This window comes from Anastrepha obliqua, chromosome 2 (genome assembly GCF_027943255.1).
Source record: "Anastrepha obliqua isolate idAnaObli1 chromosome 2, idAnaObli1_1.0, whole genome shotgun sequence".
Classification (NCBI taxonomy): Eukaryota; Metazoa; Arthropoda; class Insecta; order Diptera; family Tephritidae; genus Anastrepha; species Anastrepha obliqua.
In genome coordinates, this window is record NC_072893.1 from 128,397,633 (window position 1) to 128,418,576 (window position 20,944).

The following is a 20,944-nucleotide window of genomic DNA, read 5'->3' on the forward strand; positions in this document are numbered from 1 at the left end:
ATGCCGATATAAACTCTTGTTTGCTTACTCACCTCTTTGTGAGGTGCGCAAAGCTCAATGTGGAGAGCAGAAAGTAGCGGTAGGTAAACTAGCACTGACAACGACGAACTAACGCAAAAGAAATGTCAACACTAAATAGTTAAAAGGCAGCATACGAAGTAAAAAAGCGAAAGGAAGCACTGAACGTTCTAATTGGGTGCCTTATATAGAGTCCACTAAAGTAAACTGGGGGTGTAGGGTAGAGTATGTGGGTCGGGGTAAAAGACTGTAAAAAAGTCTAAAATTACTGGGCCGTTTAATTGAATATTTTTGTTCCTTCAATTACAAACGAACAGATGCATTAGCAACCACATACAAACACTTTGCGTGTGTGCCAATTAACCAAACAAACAGGGCGTCAAATGTATAAAAATGATCGCCAACTCTCTGTCATGTAAATGTTACCGAGTTTTGGTTATTTTTTGATAGCCTATGTATGAGATATATTTCTAGAGTAGAAAGAGTAGAAAGAAAGGGCGCACTAAATGGAACTGTAACGTAAGAGAAATTCATATTCGTTTAAAGTAAAATGAAATTAAACAAAATTGTAGGAAAGTAAATGAAATTCAGTAGCGTAAGGGCAATACCGTGACTGCCGGGTAGGTAGGTAGGTGAAATGGTTGAAGTGCCAGTCTGGCACTCCTTAAGTAGCACTGAAGTGCTGTTTTAATACCATTATGAGACCTCCAACAGGCAGATATCTACAGCCAGCCAGAGCTGTTAATATAATGGAGAAGATTGTTGGGATTTCAGAAGGAGCACCTAGTGACCTTAGTCGTTTAGCTGCCAAGCCCGGACATTTACAGAGAAAGCGATCAACAGTTTCCTTCTCTGAAGAGTTCCCACAGCTTCTGCAATGAGGGTTACATGGTAACCCTAACTTTTCCGCGTGGGTGCCGATCATGAAGTGACTGGTAAACACAGCTACGAGTTTGGAAATTGAATGGCGAGGAGTCCAAAGGATTTTCTGAGTCCGTCGTATATTGTACTGGGGCCAAAGGGTTTTCGAAATAGCACATGAAGAAATGGAGCTCCATCTTTTCTGCGGGACTCCAGCACTAAAATCACCGGATTAACAGGGTTTCAGCAGCAGCAGTATTGCCATTTAGTATTGGATTTTATTATAAAATACTGAAATGAATGAAAAATTATACAACAACCAATGGAAATAAATACATATATTTATGGATATTGATTACTGGTGGCTGACGTAGCCGTATGGGCTGGTGCGTTACTACCTATAGGACACATTTTCGACTCCCAAGTGTGGGCATGAAAAACCAAATGATAGAAATTATTTAGATCCAAGCATTTGTGGACTCACATTAAGGTTCACACCACAAATAGAAGGAGGGCTCGACCAGATAACCAACAAAGGGTGTAAGCGCTAACTATTATTTTTACTATTAATGAACTTTAAAAAAAGATTACTCGGTATAGTTATTGGCAGCTTCATTTCCTTTTATAAACCTCTCACTTGCTTCCTGCCTATCATATCTGATAGAGAAATTCATCTATTTTGAACAACTCGCCTACTTTCAAAGGGCCGCTTCGATGACCAAAGCAGGTAGTTCCCTAACTTGTGGCGCGACAAAAAATGTTTCCACAGAAGAGTCTTCTTTAGCTCCAATTCACAGATACGATGACTTCAGTGTGACTTTACTCCTAGTAGACCAACTCTTTAATGTTTACCAATAAAGTTAAGTGGTGACTCGCTTTACTGTGCCATTGAGCAAAAGTTAGATATCTGGCCCTTGTCATGTCGGTCTCCTTGCCGCGGGGATGAGGCTTAAGTGGTGAGTTAACCCCATGCTATGGAGATTAACTTACCACGAACTAAGAGGGCAGCTCCATATAGGAATTGGGTATCCACTCATCCGCGGAACGGCGGAATTGGTGGCCACCCAAGTACTATGTGGAGAGTACCGTACCGACAACCTGGCAGGAGGTATAAAATGCATTTCATCGCAATGTGGAGGTTAACAAAGGATCTCTCTGCTCGAGGTAATCCACTTTCGGGAAATCCTCCCGTCGAGCAATCGACGGCTCGGGCATCGTATGTTCAGGCCCGAACCCTACATTCCCCTATGACCGGAACTGACACCCAGGGTTCCGGAGGAAGCGCCCTAATAGTGGTGAAACATGGCACATTGGCTATGCCAATGGAGAGCCGAGTGAGTGTGAGCAATATACCGTCGTCGAAACGATCTGAAGCAACTGAACAAGTTATGGAGGATGTGGAGATGGCGGACAATCTCTCAGTAGACTCAGACGGATCTTTGGTACCGACTAAGACTTTGACAACGGTTAAACCTGGTGTGAATCAGGTAAGTACCGGTAAAAAGACTGAAGTTATTGGAGAGTCGAACGCAGGTGTTGGTCTAACCGCAAGGCAGATCAAACGAAGAAGACAGAAGGCGAGGCAAGCCGAAGCACTAGCTAAGGCAAGGACTCAAGCTCCGTCAACTTCGATACCTGTAACGGAAACGGGAAAGCGTGGCAGAACAGAAGATTCCTCTGTAGCGCTGCGCTCTACCGGAAACGAAACGGGGTCTGTGCCAACGACCGGGAAGAGGAGAAAGGCAAAGAAGAGGAAAGTCGAGAGACGGAATTCGGAAATGCCTGCATCCTCGACCCAATCCAAGGCAGACAAACCTTTGCCTGATAAGGCAGAGGCTATGGGACCTCAAATGTCGAATGACACTCTTCCGTCAACGTCTGGCGAATCATTCGCGAGAATGGCCGCAAAGGTAATGACGGTGGAGATACATACCGACAAACAAGATGGTCTACTGTCCAAAGGGCAACAAGACTATCTTGACAGCTATCTTTGGAAAGCTATCGGTAAGTCGAAAGACGCGCCGACTTTCGAGGGGAAAAGTGTGGTGGACGGCATCGTAAAGGTGCACTGTTCCAATGCTTTTTCCCGCGAATGTTCATTCTTGTTGAGAGTAGCAAAGAAAGGAGGGCTCTGGATTCCGGGGCCTTCCTGTAATTCAGCAGAACTCCTCACACGCATCCGTGTTCAGAACAAGGATCTTGACACGACTCTCTGGAGAGTATACTCGTGCACCAGGCAGAAATCCGCTACCACTTCGGAGGTGGGTTCTCACCTAGTACTGGGTATCGATCTTGGGTCCCTCAAGGTTCTTAAGTCGAAGTACGGGTGCCGTCCTCACCTACATCTGGGGCGAATCTACTTCCGCGTCCAGGATAAGGTGGAGGACAAAGCGTAAATATACTCAGTCTCATGACTGAAGTAATACTTACACAGATAAATCTGCAGCATAGCAAAGCGTCTACGGCTCTCTTGTGCCGTAGGCATGCAAAACTGCAAACAAATCCACACATAATACTTATACAAGAACCATGGGTATGTCACAAGCGTATCTGTGGTCTAGGTGCTATGTCGTGGGGACAAATACTTCATTGTGAAGGGAATGTGAGACAGCGAGGTTGATCGAACACACGATGTTAAAAGAGCTATGGTCCGGAGATATCGTTGCTGCAAAAATAAAATACTTGAAAATGGGAACAGTGTCGAAGCTATCATAGTTTCGGCCTACCTACCCTACGACTCTTTACAGCCACATCCTTCGAGGGAGCTAAGAGAAGTGGTCAAGTATGCAGAATCCAATAATCTGGGGCTAATAGTGGGCTGTGATGCAAATTCACAGAACATTGTGTGGGGAAGCAGCAAATGCAACCCCAGAGGTCTCAAGTTACTGGATTTTATCCTGTCATCCGATTTGGTCATTCAAAACACTGGTAACAAACCAACTTTTATGACCAGAAGAAGACAAGAGGTGATTGATTTAACACTTACCAATAGGTCAGTTGGAAATCAAATCAACCGATGGCGAGTTTTGGAAGAGGACTATCTTTCTGATCATCGTCTTATCGAATTCCGACTGGGAATTGACACAATATCAGTACCTTCCGGTAGGAATCCTCGAAATGTGGACTGGGACAGGTATAGTGAGCTTATAACAAAGTGATTACCAAACCTGAAAAAACTCAAATCAGCAGAAATGATTGAAGATGCTACTAAGAAATTAGAAGGAACTTAATCAATTGCTTTGAGGAACTGTGCCCACTCAGGCAAAGCAGACGGGGGAAAGCGGTTCCTTGGTGGAACCCTGAACTGTCGAAGCTTCGTGTACGGTCCAGGAAACTTCTTAATAAGGCCTTGAAGACCAAAACGGAAGAGGACTGGGCTAATCATCGACTTACACAGAGAGAATATAAGAAAAAAGTACGGAAAGCCAAACTTGAATCCTATAGAAGTTTCTGCAGTAACGTCGAAGAAATGAGGGAAACAGCGAGACTTTGTAAGGTCCTTCATCTAGACCGCTCAGTAAGGCTGGATTCCATTCGAAAACCTGATGGTTCATACACCATTTCCAAATTGGAAACGTTTAATGCTCTACTCGAAACCCATTTTCTGGGTAGCAGAACTCTCTCTGAAGTAGAGAGTGGCATGAACAATAACGGTAGCAACGGTGGAACCTCTAGGTACAACTGGTATATTGCTAGTCGGATAGGTACAAGGGAATCGATAAGGTTTTCCTTATCTTCCTTTGAGAACTTTAAGTCCCCTGGACCCGACGGAATATATCCAGCAATGCTTACAAAAGGAGGAGACAGGCTGATTGAGGCCCTGAAAAGGATCTTCACAGCCTGTCTTGCATTTGGTTATATACCATTCCAATGGCGACGCGTAAGAGTAGTATTTATTCCGAAACCAGGAAAAGATGATTATTCCCTAGCAAAAAGTTTTAGACCAATCAGTTTGACATCGTTCATGCTGAAAAGTCTGGAACGAGTGGTGGAGAAACATATTCGAGTGAGGGTATTGCCGAGAAGTCCACTTAGTAGAAATCAACACGCTTACCAGAGTGGAAAATCATGTGAATCAGCCTTACACGATCTTGTTAGCAAGATTGAAGCTGGGCTGGAAGCTGACGAATACACAATGGGCGTGTTCGTGGACATTGAGGGGGCTTTTGATAATGCCACTTTCGGCTCGATATGTTCTTCTGCCGAACGACACGGAGTTAATCAAGCCATTATAAAATTGATATATTCCATGCTCTCTGTGAGGCTGTTAACCGCTGGTGGGAGCAGTGACGAACAAATCACAGTCAGGGCCAAGCAAGGATGTCCCCAAGGGGGTGTTCTTTCTCCGCTGCTGTGGTGCTTCGTCGTAGACTCTCTATTAGTGGAGATGCAGGAACTCGGCTTTCACGTCCAAGCATATGCGGACGACGTCTGTGCGCTAACATCGGATAAATCCTTAAGGAGGCTGTGCACGAAAGTGCAGAGGATTCTTGACAAAATCGATGACTGGTGAATGAAACAAGGAAATTGGATGGACTCAGTCTTCCAACACTGAAAGGTGTGACACTTGGTCTTTCCAACGAAGTTAAACATCTAGGAGTAATCTTGGATAAGAAACTGACTTGGGAGACACACGTTTCACTGAAGGTGAATCGTGCATTGAAGATTTTTCAGCAATGCCGAAGAGCCTTTGGCAAAACCTGGGGTCTGAAACCTGCTGTGGTCCTATGGATATACACAGCACTTATCAGACCAATCATCACTTACGCTTCTGTGGTCTGGTGGCGACGGAGCATGGTTAAGTCCACAATCGGGGAACTATACAGGCTGCAAAGAAGTGTATGTTTATGCATCACGGGTGCCATGAGTACAACCTCTGGTGATGCCCTAAATGCTACGCTTGATTTGCTCCCCCTGGATCTTAAGATACAACAGGAAGCAATAAAAGCAATGTGTATACTCCATAAATATGGTTTCTGGCACGAAGATGGAACTTCGGGACACAGAGAAATCTTTAAGTTGCTGTCGGAGCAGTATCCACTGTTTTTAGCACCTAAAGATGACCTGATGCCCACAGTTTCATTTGGAAGGAAATTTGATGTCAGATTTCCATTGCGTGAGCAATGGAGCAATCCAGAATGCATTCAGGGAGGTTTGACGGATATTTTCTTTACCGATGGGTCCAAGAATGAAATAGGGTCTGGAGCCGCATGGTACTTAAACGATAGTAATAAGTATCACTATGCTATGGGGGGAATGGCAACTGTTTTCCAAACAGAAGTTTTTGCCATCCTAAAAGTAGCCGAATGGATAATCGAGAGAGATGGAGCGGGAAACAGATTGGAGTCTTCAGTGACAGTCAGGCTGGATTGAAGGCCCTGGAGAACGCGAAGCAAACCTCAAGAATGTAAGAAGAAGCTTAATTTTGTCGCAAGACAAAACAGGCTTGTACTTATATGGGTTCCGGGATACTCCGGTGTTCAAGGAAACGAAATTGCCGACGAATTGGCCAACCGTGGATCAGCGGTGCCCCCACAGGGACTAGAGCCAATAATCGGAATCAGTCCCGCAGGAATCAAGAATTGGATCAGCGATTATGTAGGCAATCTACATAAAGAGCGATGGTCCGGTCTGGAACGCTGCAGAACTGCAAAGTGTTTTGTGACAAGTCCGAACAGAAAACTGTCAAACTTTCTATTAAAACTTAGAAGGAAAGATATTCGGTTGATGGTCGGTATCATTACAGGACACAACCCATGGGGTCAGCATATGACCACCATTGGAATCATCGAGAACCCTGTATGCCTGTCATGCTTGGGGGAGGCAGATAGCACTGAGCACTTTCTCTGTGAGTGTTCTGTCAATGCTAGAGCAAGGCTACGAGTATTGGGTTCCGATGTCATGAGAATGAGTAATATTCGTTCTCTAAAACTGGAGAATATTTACAGATTTGCCAAAGAATCTGGAAAATTCTCACAGGACTAACTATCTCTGTCTCTATTCTTTCCTATCTCTTTCTCTGATACTTTTCTCCTTCCCTCCTTGACTATCTACCCCCTTTCCAGAGCTTTAAATACAATGGGCTCTTTAGCCTGAGTGTTTTAGGAGCCACCAAATCTCCTGGTGCTCCTTGGCTCGACCTTTTCAAATTCAAATTCATTAGATATCTGGCCCACATTGCACCATTACCAATTTTTTTTTAAATAAAAAACTTTAGGATAAGTCTTTTTTTGTTTTTTGCTTAGTAAAGCTGATAAATGCTGTATAAAGTGCATTTATCAAAAAATGTATCGACTTATCAAAAAATGAGTGCCTGTACCGACAATATCTTTTGCTTTGCAAATAGAGAACTTTTCCAGTGATGTGCTTAACTGAAGTGATTAGCGTTTCATTGTTTTGATGGTCTTAAGAGGGTTAATTGTTTTGTGGTCCTGAATGTGTTAATACAATTTTTTCTTATTATTTCTTGATCAAACAATATGGTTCTGTAGCTGTAATTCTGCACTGGAAAAGTGGTAATTTGGTCTACTGTGCAATAGTGAAACAGATGTCACCCTAATGTGTATATATGTGTGTATGTATTTAGAAGCACAGTAATTTAAAAAATGCAAGGGAAAACTTTTCCGCTTACGCAATCTGCATTACACATAAATCAGCATTGCTTATCCCAACATTCTACCCCCTCGTCTTGCACTGCACTGAACACACGAGGTGAAATAGGGAGTGGAGCTGGCAACTGTAAGGGTAAAAACTTATGCATGATAATTGACTAAGTGCGAAGGAATAAGTGGGCGTTGAAACACAAACAGTAACAGGCACATAAAATAAACTCATACACGCTGACTCGCACACATACACACGAACGTATAGACATTATTGCGAGTCATCGGTCTTGGGCATTCCATAATACGTGCCATAATAGTTTTAGGATTGGGGAGTTAAAGATTTTCGACTTTTTCTTCTAGCACTAAACAAATTTACTGCTGAAAAATGATTTTAATTTTTGCAATGAAAACCATTATTTCTTCGAACTACTTTTACGAAGTTTGTGCAACGACATTACGATGGTTGGCATTTAAAGCTATTATTTTAAATCAACAAACGCAAATGTGTTTGTGCTTGTACATAATTTTACTCTTTACACTTGGTGCATTCAATTTTCTGAAGATATTTGCTCAGCGCGGCGTCGCACTATGGTTTAGAAGCACAATTTGTTGCCATAAATAAAAATAGCGTAGAAGAAACCTCAACACCGCGTGTTTTTAAGAACTGGAGAGTTTAAAATGATAATACAAAACAGAAATATTGTTGGAATAATTTTTTGTATTTTGTTTTTGTTATAATCTGGTAGATAATTTCATGGTAATTGCACGTGGCTACCAGTTACATGATCCATTTCATAAATTTCTCCATTTGGAAAGCGTTTTTCTGGCGTTAAACGATTCATGATGGCTTGTCAAGTCTTACTAAACAGACAAATAACACAGTTTGCCATTCTCAGCTGCCAAACCATAGTTATCGATATTGATAGTTCTTATGCAGCTAAAAAACACACTATTCATAGAATGTGCTACAAACTGACTCTTTAGAAGCTACAGTTCTAGTAGCCAAGCTACAGTTCTAGTAGTCAAGAAGTCATGGTATTGATCGCTAAACATTTTATAGCAAATTTACAGAAAAGTGCATGGCAATTTTCAAATCGCCGGTGGTAGAGATTAATATTGAATAGAAGAAAAATAAAAAAAGGTGTTTTCTTGTGCCAAATTTTTTTCAGTGCTTCTTGGCTATACTTTAAGCTAAGTTGGGCATCTAACTTTGCAATCTAAAATTCAGATTTAAAGATTTAAAAATTCACCACAGTTAAACTAGAACTGAAAGTACACGATGCGGTAGCAGAGGTAGAGAAATACCTCCTCTGCGTTGGCAAAATCAGGTAGGGAAGGACTTGGCTTTACTTAGTGTTACCAACTGGCACCGGTTAGTACGAGAAAGAAACGACTTGTTAAACTCGGCCAAAATCGCTTAAGCGGTTAAATACAGTTACAATTTTCAAAAAATCGATTTTTATATATTTTTTTTCTTGATGTACATATATTTAGGAATACACACAGAAAATTTAATATCGTTTCGGTGAATATTTTCGAAGTTACACGCGAATTTGAAAAGGCGTTTCAGAGTGCTTGAAAGTACAAGGAAGTGTTTTAAACGCGTTTTTCTCAAAATGGTGTTTTCAAAGTCGGAAGCCAACATTACTCAAAAACGGCTACATCGATTAGTCTCAAATTTTTAAATTTTAACACGAGCTTCTTAAATATAATTTTTTATTAATTCATCGAAGATTTTTTCTCATCGATAAATTATTTTTTTATAAGCAATTTAAGGCCGAAATTTTGGTCAAAAATAAATTTGTTTTTTGAGAAACCGCGATTTTATCACAAATTTTATTTTGCTTATTCCTTAGGTTAACTACTACATTTAACATTACTTTAACGAAATCTGTTTGGTTTTTTAATCTCAGAGGATCCAGTTCAGAAATATAGGGTCAGGTCACCGCAAAACGTCTTTTTTGAGAGGAGCTCCCGGAAATCAGCTGTAGCTCCTTTCCAAATAAATATTTTTGCTAATACAAAGTCTTAAAATACAGTTAAAAGATAACATAACATGTGTACAAATTTTTAGATCAATAAATTCAAAAGTTTTCTCAGAAAAAATTGAGGAAAATTCGCTTTTTTCGGCCTTCTAACTGCATATAACCACTTAGGCGGTTATCGCGCTAATCAAGAAGAAGAAGAGACTAGAACTAAAAGCTGAACCTTGATAAAATGAAAATCTTCCGTCTCTGCACTTTTCACCTCACTGTGGCAACAAATTTAGTGTAAACAGCCCAGCCAGTAATGTCAGCTGTTACTACAACGAAATTAAATGGAATAGTAAAAGTAGCGCCATTTTTCCAAACAAGTTTACTTAAATCCGCAAAATTGTAGGTTCATATCCTAATTGGCCAAAAGCGTTTGTTATTTTGAGAATTAAGCAAGACCAGAGCTTTTTATACCAAAATCTGGATAAATATTTAATAAATTTTAAAATAAGCAAGTCGGTGAAACTATCAAGCGAAATTTCGTATTTTGCATTTTCATCAAAAATACCCTATTCTGCCCCATAGTGCAGCTAATACCAAAGAAAAAAATTGACAAATGCTACACTGCTTCTACTTATCACCATTGTGGTAGCGCACATGAGCATGCGAAAAGGAATGTCAATGACAAAAACAAAGCTCACTGAGCGCTCACATATTCTTTATCATCCCAGTACATGTTTTGTTCTTTTTGCTCCATACACAAATACAGATGTACGTGCATATATACATATTATATTTGTACATTCTAAGCCACATTCTCTTGGCTAAGGCAGCATAGAAAGATGAGTAGCGTGGAAAGGTAGCGAAGCATATATACTTGGCTATTGTCGTTGCTGGCGCTGAAGTGCTGAAGTTTCGTTATAGCTACACGCAATCGAACATCAGTGAATACACAAGGATTTGTGTCAAACTACACACACACATATGCAAAACAAATTACATGTCTATACCCATATTTATGTATATGCATACACACAAGTATGTAGGTATGCGCGTATGCATGTGGGCGCACATGACAGTGTTTGTTGATTGGACTTGCTATTTTTCAAACGAACGCAGGGAACGCACAATTTGTAAATGTAACGTATACGCCGTGATGGCCCATTCACTGAGAATGCTTTGGGTCGTCGTGCGCCAATTTGTGGGTGCTTTGATGATGAGAAAACTTCGGATTGTAGGCAACTCATCACTGTGCTGAGATGATTGAAAAGTAACAAATGTCTTTATGTAGACATGCCTGCGTATTACAACGAATAAACGACTTTAAGGGACAGCGAGTAGTGACTTGAATAGCTTGAACGATTGGAACGGCCGGCCACTGACCAACGCAAAGCGATTTGGTGTCAAAGTTAATTTCCGTATAATAGCTATGTATGTACATATGTACATGTATGTATGTACGATATGAAGTGTTACCTATTCAAAACATCATAACTTTTTTGTGTCAATCTAGTTTTTACTGATTTCAAAGACAAAATTGTTCAAAAATGATTACAATTTTAACATACTTATATTCACTTTAGCTTGATATGACTACCTTTTGCCTTGACTATAGAGTTCAAACGGTCAAAAAATGAGTTGCATGCTGCACGAATGTGATTTTGAGGTATTTTGGCCTATTCTTGTATAATCGCTTTTTCAGTGCATCCATACTGGCATATTTTTTAGTCCTTGATCTCCAAAATGGACCAGATGCAATAGTCCATCGGATGTGCGTCTGGCGAATTCGAAAGCCATTGTGTGGACGAAATGAAGTGTGGAACATGATTTTTTAACCATGAGACGGTGCCGAGTCCTGTTGGAACGTCCAAGGTCTACGACCGAAATGTTTGCGTATCCACGGCTCTAAAGCAGCTTCTAAAACATTTTCCCGATAATAAGTCGCATTCACTTTGACACCAGACTCGATAAAAACGATTGGCCATTACTTGCGATGGGAAATTGCTTCGAGGGCCATACGTAGGCTGAAATTCTCGTATGAGCGTTCAGTCAAGTAAACACGATCACGACGTTTGGAGTATTTATGAATTATATTGGGAAATTTTTTTCATCAGAAAACACAATGTTAGGAAATTCGCCACGTTCGTGCAAGCGCAACAACTCCTTTGCTCTTTCGCACCGAACTTTTTTTGGCTGGGGTTAAAGATCGTGTGCTTTTTGGAACTTGTATCAAGGAGCTCATTTTTCAATATGCGTCGAATGCTGTCTTGCGATATTTTCAGTTCTTTCGCAATTTTTCTTCCACTTCGACGTGGATTTCGTTCAAGTCGAGCCTTCACTTTCCGAACCATTTCTGGCGTTATTGCGGTTTTTTTTGGTCCACCTCCATAGCGTTTTGCAATGCTACCAGTATCATTGTAACGTTTTATAGTGCGATACACAAACATTTTATTCACTTTGAGGCGACTGAGCTCACGAACAATGGCTGGTTGTGATTTTCCAGCCAAATATAACGCAATCATACTATTACGTTTGAATTCCATCACAGAAAAAAAATTCAACAAAACTGAGACGCAAATGCTTTTGATGGCTTATAAACAATATATTGAATTGTCATTAGAACAATTTTGACGTTGATGTCATGAGCTGTTTTACAGATACAAACAGTGTGAAGCTGGTAACACTTCATATCGTTCTCCCTGTACTATACATACATACCATATATGCATACATATGTGTGGACGTACTTACAGAGGTATACGTATGTTAGATGTTTTTCGATTCTATGAAGTATACCTAGCAAATTAATTTGTAAAATGTAATGAACTGTATGAAAATCATTATAACATTTTTAAGTAAAAAATAGTAATAGATTTAAATTATATTAAAGAGCAATAATAGACTCTTCTTTGATTGGGACCAATATTGCACCAATATTAAAAACAAAAATGATATTACTTAACGCGTGATCCTGGCAACTTGGCAATTGATTTATTATTTAAATGTTACAAAATGTACAAAGTTCGTCGGCCACAATACGACAAAGTTTAAATGATATCCCCGTATTTGAGTTAAAAACATGCTTTGAATTTTGAAAATCCACTACAACTTCAAAAGTAACTCTTGGGTGTGGTTTATGTGCCTGGGGCATCATTGAGTATAACTTTTCTAAATCTCCTATAGAAGCGTGCTGCAAGTATTTTTTGGTTCGCTCATCATCTAAGTGATAAATGGTTTCAGCTTGGGGGTAAAACATGCGATAGAGGAGAGATTTCGGTACTCACATTTTCTTAAAAAATATTATTTGACTCCTTAACAGAAAATTTTGCAATTGTGGAGGCACGTTAAATTACTTTTTATGCTGATAAATCAGCTTTGATTGATGATTTGGTCGAGTTAACATTCAGTAATGATTGATCAAGATCCCCTTAATATTTTGCTCGCCTGTAGGTATGCTCTAAGCTGCGCCTAGCACAAATGTGTATCCCTCAAATGCATAATACTCTTCCCATAAGTCTCTTCCTGCAAGCCCGCCGAGCCGCAAAGTTTCAATAAAGATCACGTAAATAAACCAGAAACGAGTTAATAGTTGCTCAGACACTCCCCTCGCTCGCTTTTCTATCTTCCACATCACTCTCCCAAACATAATCCAACGAGTTTTGCTGGAAGAGGGTACACAAAACTGGGTCGACCCTTTGGTCTTCATAAGACGCAGTTGAGTTCTTCTACTACACTACACCACAATTCTATCATGAAAAAATCTATTGTAATTTTTGTTGTTACGTGAATTATTTTATCTACTAAAGTTAAACGCTGTTTGACAATTAGCATTTGCTGGTGAAGCGCGAAGTTTAAGTTTAAAATATCCAAAAGTGAAGAAAAAAGAGTGAGTAAGTTATTTTTGCAGTAAAAAAGTTGATATTTCATGGACAATTCTTTCCAGTAGATTAAACGAATCCAATTCGCTAGTGATTCAGCAAGTGCCAGAGAGTATTACTAAACTAACAGTAAAATAGTTAAAAAGGTCGTTTACAGCAAAACACATTTTCTGAACTGCAAACTAACAAACCGCCAAAGTAACGAAAAGGGTGGGAGTAGACCTACTGTAATATCATGTTGAATGGTATAGTTGGGTTTTGTTGTTGTTATAGTGAACCCATGAAATATTTCCTATAAACGTTGCTGAATGCTAGTGGGGTATTAGCCCTTAGGTTAAGTTAGGTTGAAGCGGTTGTATACTGTGGGACATACTCAGGCTCATAGCCTTTTGAGATGCTACATGGGGACTTGTCCTTATCGCGCCTAAAACCAGCGTGTACTTTTCACAAACTTTAGAAGATCTCTGATTTACACAGAACTAAGATCTTACAATTCATTAAAGAATTGTCTACCTCACATGGTAAATCTGAATCTGGATAGAGCAGAACAATCCCACAAAAGATGCGGGATCGTCTCTGTGAGGGATTTTGTGAGGGATTTTATCGTCACCTGGTTTTCAGTAAAGATGTAGATATCATCTCCAGGTGTATTACTTGGCTCCAGGCCCTTACTTGGACATAATGGACATAAATCTAAGTTTACCCAACTTCCCTCAAAAAGAGTTTGATTTTGCGCAACATTTCAGCTATTAGTTCTAAGGAAGTTAATTCAAATCCCCCTACTCGGGCATGAATTACTAAACCTCATAGTTTTTTTTTTTTAAATCGCATTTTCCGCTCCGAGTTTTTCGTTCATTTGCAACATAAAATAGATTCAAATAGAATCACAACACAAAGTAAAGTTCGCTGTAAAATTATTAGAATGCTGTTGTTATAATTGAAAAAGTGAATTTCAAATGAACTTTAAAGATTCTCAAATGCATTTTCTCTGCACCTATAAGAATGTAGAAGCACAACTACATTCGCATTTGAGCGTTTCGATAACCTACACTCGCTGTTTCAGAAGAACCCTAAAAATAACTTGCACTGCGCTGCTTAACGAATATAACAATTTTGCATATGCAAAGTCTAAATAAAGTTGTTATTTACCCTTTCCGTTAATTGCAGTAAATCCGATGGCTTCATTGTGGCGTGAGTGGTGTTTCGGAATGCGCTTTTATTGCTTTACCACTGCGGCTGCTGCAGTCGCTATTGCTTCTACGCCTCTGCTGTTTTTTTAATTGCTTTGTAGAATTATTTTCTCGTTTGACTCGCGAGTCGCCAGCACAAAATGCCGGAGGTGATGGGGGCTCACAGCAGTTAACTTCTTTTAGCTATTTTCGCGTTGTTATTTTTATGATTTTCCTTCACTTTAGAATTGATTTTGCTGCTGTTGCTTCTATGATTATCCCCGCCGCTTCCTATTTTCCCATGTGTGTCGTGCTTTGTTATTATATGTAGAATTTTTCAATATCCTGCTTGCTGTGGTGAGCGTTTTTCCTTCAGCTTCAGACGCTGCCAACTCACTTGCTGGCGCTTCAGCTATCAGCGGATGTATTTGTATGTATGAGTGTGCACACTTTCAATTGATTTTATGTGCAGCTGGCGACGTCATTGGCCGTATTCAACAGTTCACCAGTAGCTCCAGCGCCACCTTCAGCACTTGGGCCACCACAACTATAGCTGTAACTACGACGGCAGTGACGATGACAGCGACAGAGACAATGACAACGTCGATGAGTTGGTTGTTGCTGAGTGTTGTAGCTGTTGGAATGAGTGTTGTTGTTGTTGTTATTTTTGCTGAGGCTAAATCTACTTGGGTTTTCACAGCAGCTGTCGGTATGTTGGTTGTTGTGTTTGCTTTTATTGTTATTATTGTTTTGATTTTTGTTGTAACATTTGTTGGCTTTTTTTAACCTTAAATTAATCATTTTACATTTCGTCGCCCATTCCCAATGAGAGTTTTGCTATTTTTTGCACGACTGCATTTACAGCGAGAAACGAATAATTGGTAAGAAGTTAGGTTATAGTTTTTACATATCTGTAATATGTGCATGTATGTATGTGTATATATATGTATGCACGTAACTTTAACCTAGAATGGCTGAAGTTAAATTATTGAAATAGGTGATTTTAAGTAATTTTCAACTATATTTGCTTAGTTGTTTGGTGCTTTATTTTAATTACAACTGCTTTTATTTTACTATCTTTTATCCATAATTTAATTTTATCTCATTATTTATTTATTTAGCGTATTTATTATTTATTTATTAGTGTAGCGGTCAAACACTATGGTCAGGCTCATAACCCATTGGGTTGCCGCAAGAGGAATTTGTCCTGATATCTTCATTAAGTTAAATATTTAAAGCCCCAAAGACGTGTATTGATGTAATTCAAACTGTTTTCTATGTATGATTTAACTTAACTTATTTTGGGTGTTATATATTTTTTTGGATCTTTTAAAAAATTTATTATTCCATTTTATTTTATTTTTTATGGTTTTTTATTTGCTTTTACTGTTTTTTAATGTTGCTTAAATAAATTTTTTTACTTTTTTTATTTTATAAAATTTTACAATATATATATTACCATTTAAGTAATGAAAGGAAATGGACGTAGTTAAAATTGTTTCTTATTCAACTTGTTTTATTTTATTTTACTGTTTTTCTTAATTTTTGTGTTGAATTATTTCAATTTTTCTTGTTGCATTGTATTTCATTGTTTGTATTTGTATTTCATTATATTATTCATTGTGTTATTTATGGAATAAAGTCTTTGAAAATAAGTGTAATTAAAAAATGTCTATCTCGACTTTAATTCAGGGTTTTTATTAATTTTTTTATTGAATTGTACAGGGTGCATACTGTAATTGGTGGCTATAACTTCTCGAAATCATTATTTTTCTCTTTGCTCTTTTTCAGATAGGAAATGGAGGACTACAACTTAACTTAAGAAATTAAAAAAAATATGCAGTTCCGTCGTTATATGTGCAAATCACGTCGATTTAGAAATCTCTAATTTTCTTAAGCGCGTTTGGAACGCAAAAATACGAGAAAGGTACTGACACTGCCCGATCTACAAAATTTATTCAACAAGTGCAAGAGATCATTGATAAGGACCCTTTAAAATCAATGAGGGCCCTTGCGAGGGAGCTTACTGTTTCTGAGGGTCTTATCCATCGAGTTGGCTATGAAGATCTCCGGTATAAATCCTACATTATGCGCAGAAGAAGGTTTTTATTTCATTTTATATTTAAAATTATTTTAATTTACTTTACTTTATTTTATTTAGTTTAAGTTAGTTTTATTTTATTTTATTTTCTCTTATTTTATTTGATTTTATTTTATTTTGTATTATTTTTTTCATTTTATTGTATTTTATTTTATTTTACTTAAAACTATTTTAATTAAAAATCTATCTAGTTTATTTTAATTAAAAATCTATCTAGTTTAGTTTTAATTAAAAATAATATAGTTTATCCAAATTTGTTTTTTAATTTAATTTAATTTAATTTTAATTTTAATCCACTTTATTTTATTTCATTTTTTATCTTATTTAATTTTTTGTTTAATGTTTTTTAATTTAATTTAATTTAATTTTAATTTTAATCCACTTTATTTTATTTCATTTTTTATCTTATTTAATTTTTTATTTTATCCTTATTTTATATCATCTCCTCTTATTTTCTTTTATTTTATTTAAAATTATTTTAGTCTACTTTATTTTTATATTTTTTATTTTATTTTATTCAGTTTTGTTATATTTTATTTCATTTCCTTTTGTTATTTTAATCTACTTCATTTTATTTTCTTCTATTTTATTTAATTTAGTTTTATTTTATTTCATTCAATTTCCTCATATTTTATTTTATTTTATTTTACTTTTTATTTCATTCAATTTCCTCTTACTTTATTTTATTTTATTTTATTTTATTTTATTTTTTTGTGTGTTCTTTTATTTAATTTAATTTCATATTCTTTTATGTTATTTTATTTTATTATTATTTTTAACTCTTAATTACATTTTTATTCAATAATTATTATTATCTTATTTTTAAATTAATATTTTATAAAATTTTGTATGCATTGTTAATGCTATGTATTGCATTTAAATTAATTAATTTACTTCAAGGTCTTGAGTTCACAAAATACGAAAATTAAATATTTGTAGGCCATTAATAACCGCTTAAGTCACACTTCAAATAATTTAAGTTTTTAATTTATTCCACTCTGTTTGTTTTTCACACAAAAATCTTAACAAACTCTCTGAAAACGCTAAAGTTGCCGACGTAGATGTAAAACAAATTGTTAGAAACTTCTATAATTTCTTTATGCCCCTTTTCCAACGTGCCCACCATCATTAACTTCCGCACTTTTAACCGGTTTAACTACATACATACATATGTACATATGTAATTTTCCATTCATATAGTATATATATACATATGGATATTATTTTTTTATAACTTTTTAGAGTGACTTGTCCTTTACTCCTATGCGATTTTTTGTGGATACTTCTTGTCCATTGCGTTCACCTCCACTTTCATTACATTTAACTTTTCCCACGAATTTCGCCTTCAATTTCGTTTCTCACTCGACATTCACTCTGCTGAGTTGTTGGACTTGTGTCTGTCGCGCAATCTCGCTTCCTTAATTTACTTTTTTCTTCAGGTTTTACGCGCAACGAGGCGGGGGCGGCACTTCGCAATCGACCAGCGTTGTAAGTAAAAAAATTAAATAAATGAAATAGAAGTCAAACGAAAATCCCACAAATTTTCTTAATTTTCTATTAACGAACTGCACATTAACACAATTTTTATAAGCTCCTTAGACGAGTTTCACGTTTAAATTTATTTCATATGTTTGAATGCATACATACTTATATTGCACTTCTTTTCCACTATTGCAAAGCGTCAAATTAAAAAGCGGAGAAATTTCCAAAAACACACCGCACACACTAACTAATCGACTAACTGTTTCTGCAACTGTCTGCTGTTTCTATTTCAACATCTCAGTGCGTAAAATGGTCGTTGTAAAAATCTAGCCATTTATGGTTGGTGTCTATTAGCGCACTGACTAAACGGTCTCTATGAATGGTTACAATTTTCAATTGTGTGTGTCTATAACTTCGATTTCACTCCTTCTCTCTTTCTCTCTCGCACATACACACATACTTGAAAACGATTTCTCTCTAGTCCTTTGTGGGACGAAAAAGCTCCACCAATTCCTGTCATACCATTCGCATTACGCACACCAACTACTGATAGGCGAATCGAAACGAAGTATATACGCATGTACATACATACAAATATGTAAATGTATAAATCAGTCAGTTGCATGCATGCGCCATATTTTAGTAGTCCAAATTTTCTTCTAACAGCCGTCACTAGGCCAACACTACGTGCCGTGAATGAATAATCAAATTTGTTACATATTATTATATTATATTATTAAATTATAGCTACATATACATATGTCAACTTCATTTAATCAGCAATTTGTGGTACAACTATTTATTTTTCACTTTATACAAAATTTCCTGTTTTCTTACACTTTATGATTAACTTTCACTTCACTTATCCGCAGCTGTCATCCTTTTCTCTTGACAAGTCAAGTTGTCGTTTCACTCTGCTCGTGTGTATCGTTTCAACATCATTGTGTCCGCCATTTTCGCTCTGGCATTGTGTTCCATTTCCGTTTGTTGTACTTTGTGTGCTGTCATTTCCTTCCTTTTCCTTTCCTTGTTTTTGCTTTTGTGAGTGTATACGAGTAAAATGGTGTATTATAAGTTTCCGTGAGTGCAAAGTTTCGCAACCAGTTTGCTCGTTTACTCAGTTTCAACTTTACTTAATACCAACTCTCATTTGGGGTTATCGTACGACTATTTTAATAATAAAATAATAATTTTTCCACCAGCAAACGGTACAAAAACTTCTTTCTTAGCAGCATTGCATTCAGATGTTTGCCTTTGCTTGTCTATAAGTTTAAATATTTCATGTTCGAGAACGTATTGTCGGCTATTGCATCTCCTCTCTCAGAACGTCACCTCCTTCAACTATAGCGCACTTTAAGATCCTACTTTCTTGAACAAAAACTTAGTCGATACTAACTTACTGACCACATTCAGTGGTCGCGTTATCTACCAGCTCGACATGCAAGCCTTTCACTAGACTTGTTTAAGTAATGTTAGATTTAGGTGGATATCCCAGAAAGGGATAAACTAAAACATGATTGAATTATGAGATGTGATACCCATAGAAATAAGAAGATGAGGGTAAAAGAGGAAGAAAAAAGGAAAGAAATTGAATTGCGTGCCGATAAGAAAGTTTCACAGGCAGCTGATATGCTTCCAGATAAGTGCTCAGGAGTAGCAAAGAATTTTGGCTCTCAGCCACACGAAGGCAGAGCAACTCAGACAAATGTGACTAGTTGATTTGAGTCTATATCGGATGTGGTGAGCGTCCATTCCGATCGTACATTGACTAGCTAACATCCTTTCAATATCAATTTAGCCTAAGAAACTCTGCTCGGCCGCCAGAGTACCATCCAACGGTTATCACCCAGCGATTTCTTAGCTGAGATTAAACCTACCTGCTTCAGAGCAGCTAAGAAGTAATCAAGGCATACCCTCCACTTTCCTTGTTCAGAGAAACCTGGTCGAGCATGCCTTATTTAGCCAGTTTGTTAGTGCTGCAGTTACACGCGTTGTTACTGTGTACTGGTACCCACCCATATAAGCTGAGAGTAACTTGGAGCTCTCTATTCTAGCTGAATTAGCTCTTTCCTACACTAGACAAGTTTTGTCTCGGTTTAATGTGATGGCAGTGGACAATAATTCTCAATCTTGTAAACCAAACTAAACATTTCAACCTGTTCAATAATAGTGTTCTGGGAAGGAAGCTCTGTTACGTAAGATTTGCTGAATCTATTGTACTTGCACTAAAATGTTTTCAATAATGGAATGGAATGAAATAAAATGGTTCCAATAAGATATAATTCAAGAAGTTTACGGTTTGTGCAACCATGCCTCGATTTTCGTACGCCACTTTGTACCGATTATTATTTCTTTGGAAACGGTAAATAGCACCAGCAGCTTCTCTTACAGTTGTTTAATATTAGGCCTTCAACTTAATACTGGCGACAGAACGCCTTCTGAGTATTTGGCTCACTTTACTTTAGTTAAAATTTCTTGCTGATGATCCTTCTCAATGGCTCAGTGGCACTCACTTGGCTGGGGCTTTCTCTTCTACGGCTCATCGGGCTGCCTGCTTATTTTCGCTTCTATCACTATTGGGCCCTACATTTACAGAAAATCGCGTTTTCCCGTTTCCACTACGCCTCACTTGAGATTAAAAACTTCTAATAGCTAAATTAATTTTTAAGTTTTAATATTTTCAATACTGCGTATTTCAAAACTTTCAGAAAAATTTATGAAATGGCAACAAATGAACATTTTCAATGCTCCTTGTTTTAAGCATTCCACAAAAATTTACAAAATGGCAACCTTTCATTAACTGTTAAGTTAAGACCCACTTACTCACTCACTCAACTTCTCTGAAATTCACTCACGC

At 37.6% G+C, this 20,944-nt stretch overlaps 1 protein-coding gene across 1 annotated transcript in view; it reads right to left on the reverse strand.

Annotated features, from left to right (window-relative positions):
• The window catches only part of LOC129239153 (high affinity cationic amino acid transporter 1), a 29,764-nt gene extending 14,944 nt beyond the window's left edge, over nucleotides 1-14,820 (reverse strand). Inside the window, exon 1 of the mRNA XM_054874483.1 lies at nucleotides 14,485-14,820. Within this exon, the coding sequence (XP_054730458.1) occupies nucleotides 14,485-14,520 (36 nt within the window). The 5' untranslated portion in view covers nucleotides 14,521-14,820. The remainder of the gene's footprint in view (nucleotides 1-14,484) is intronic.
• Nucleotides 14,821-20,944: the final 6,124 nt, after the last annotated feature.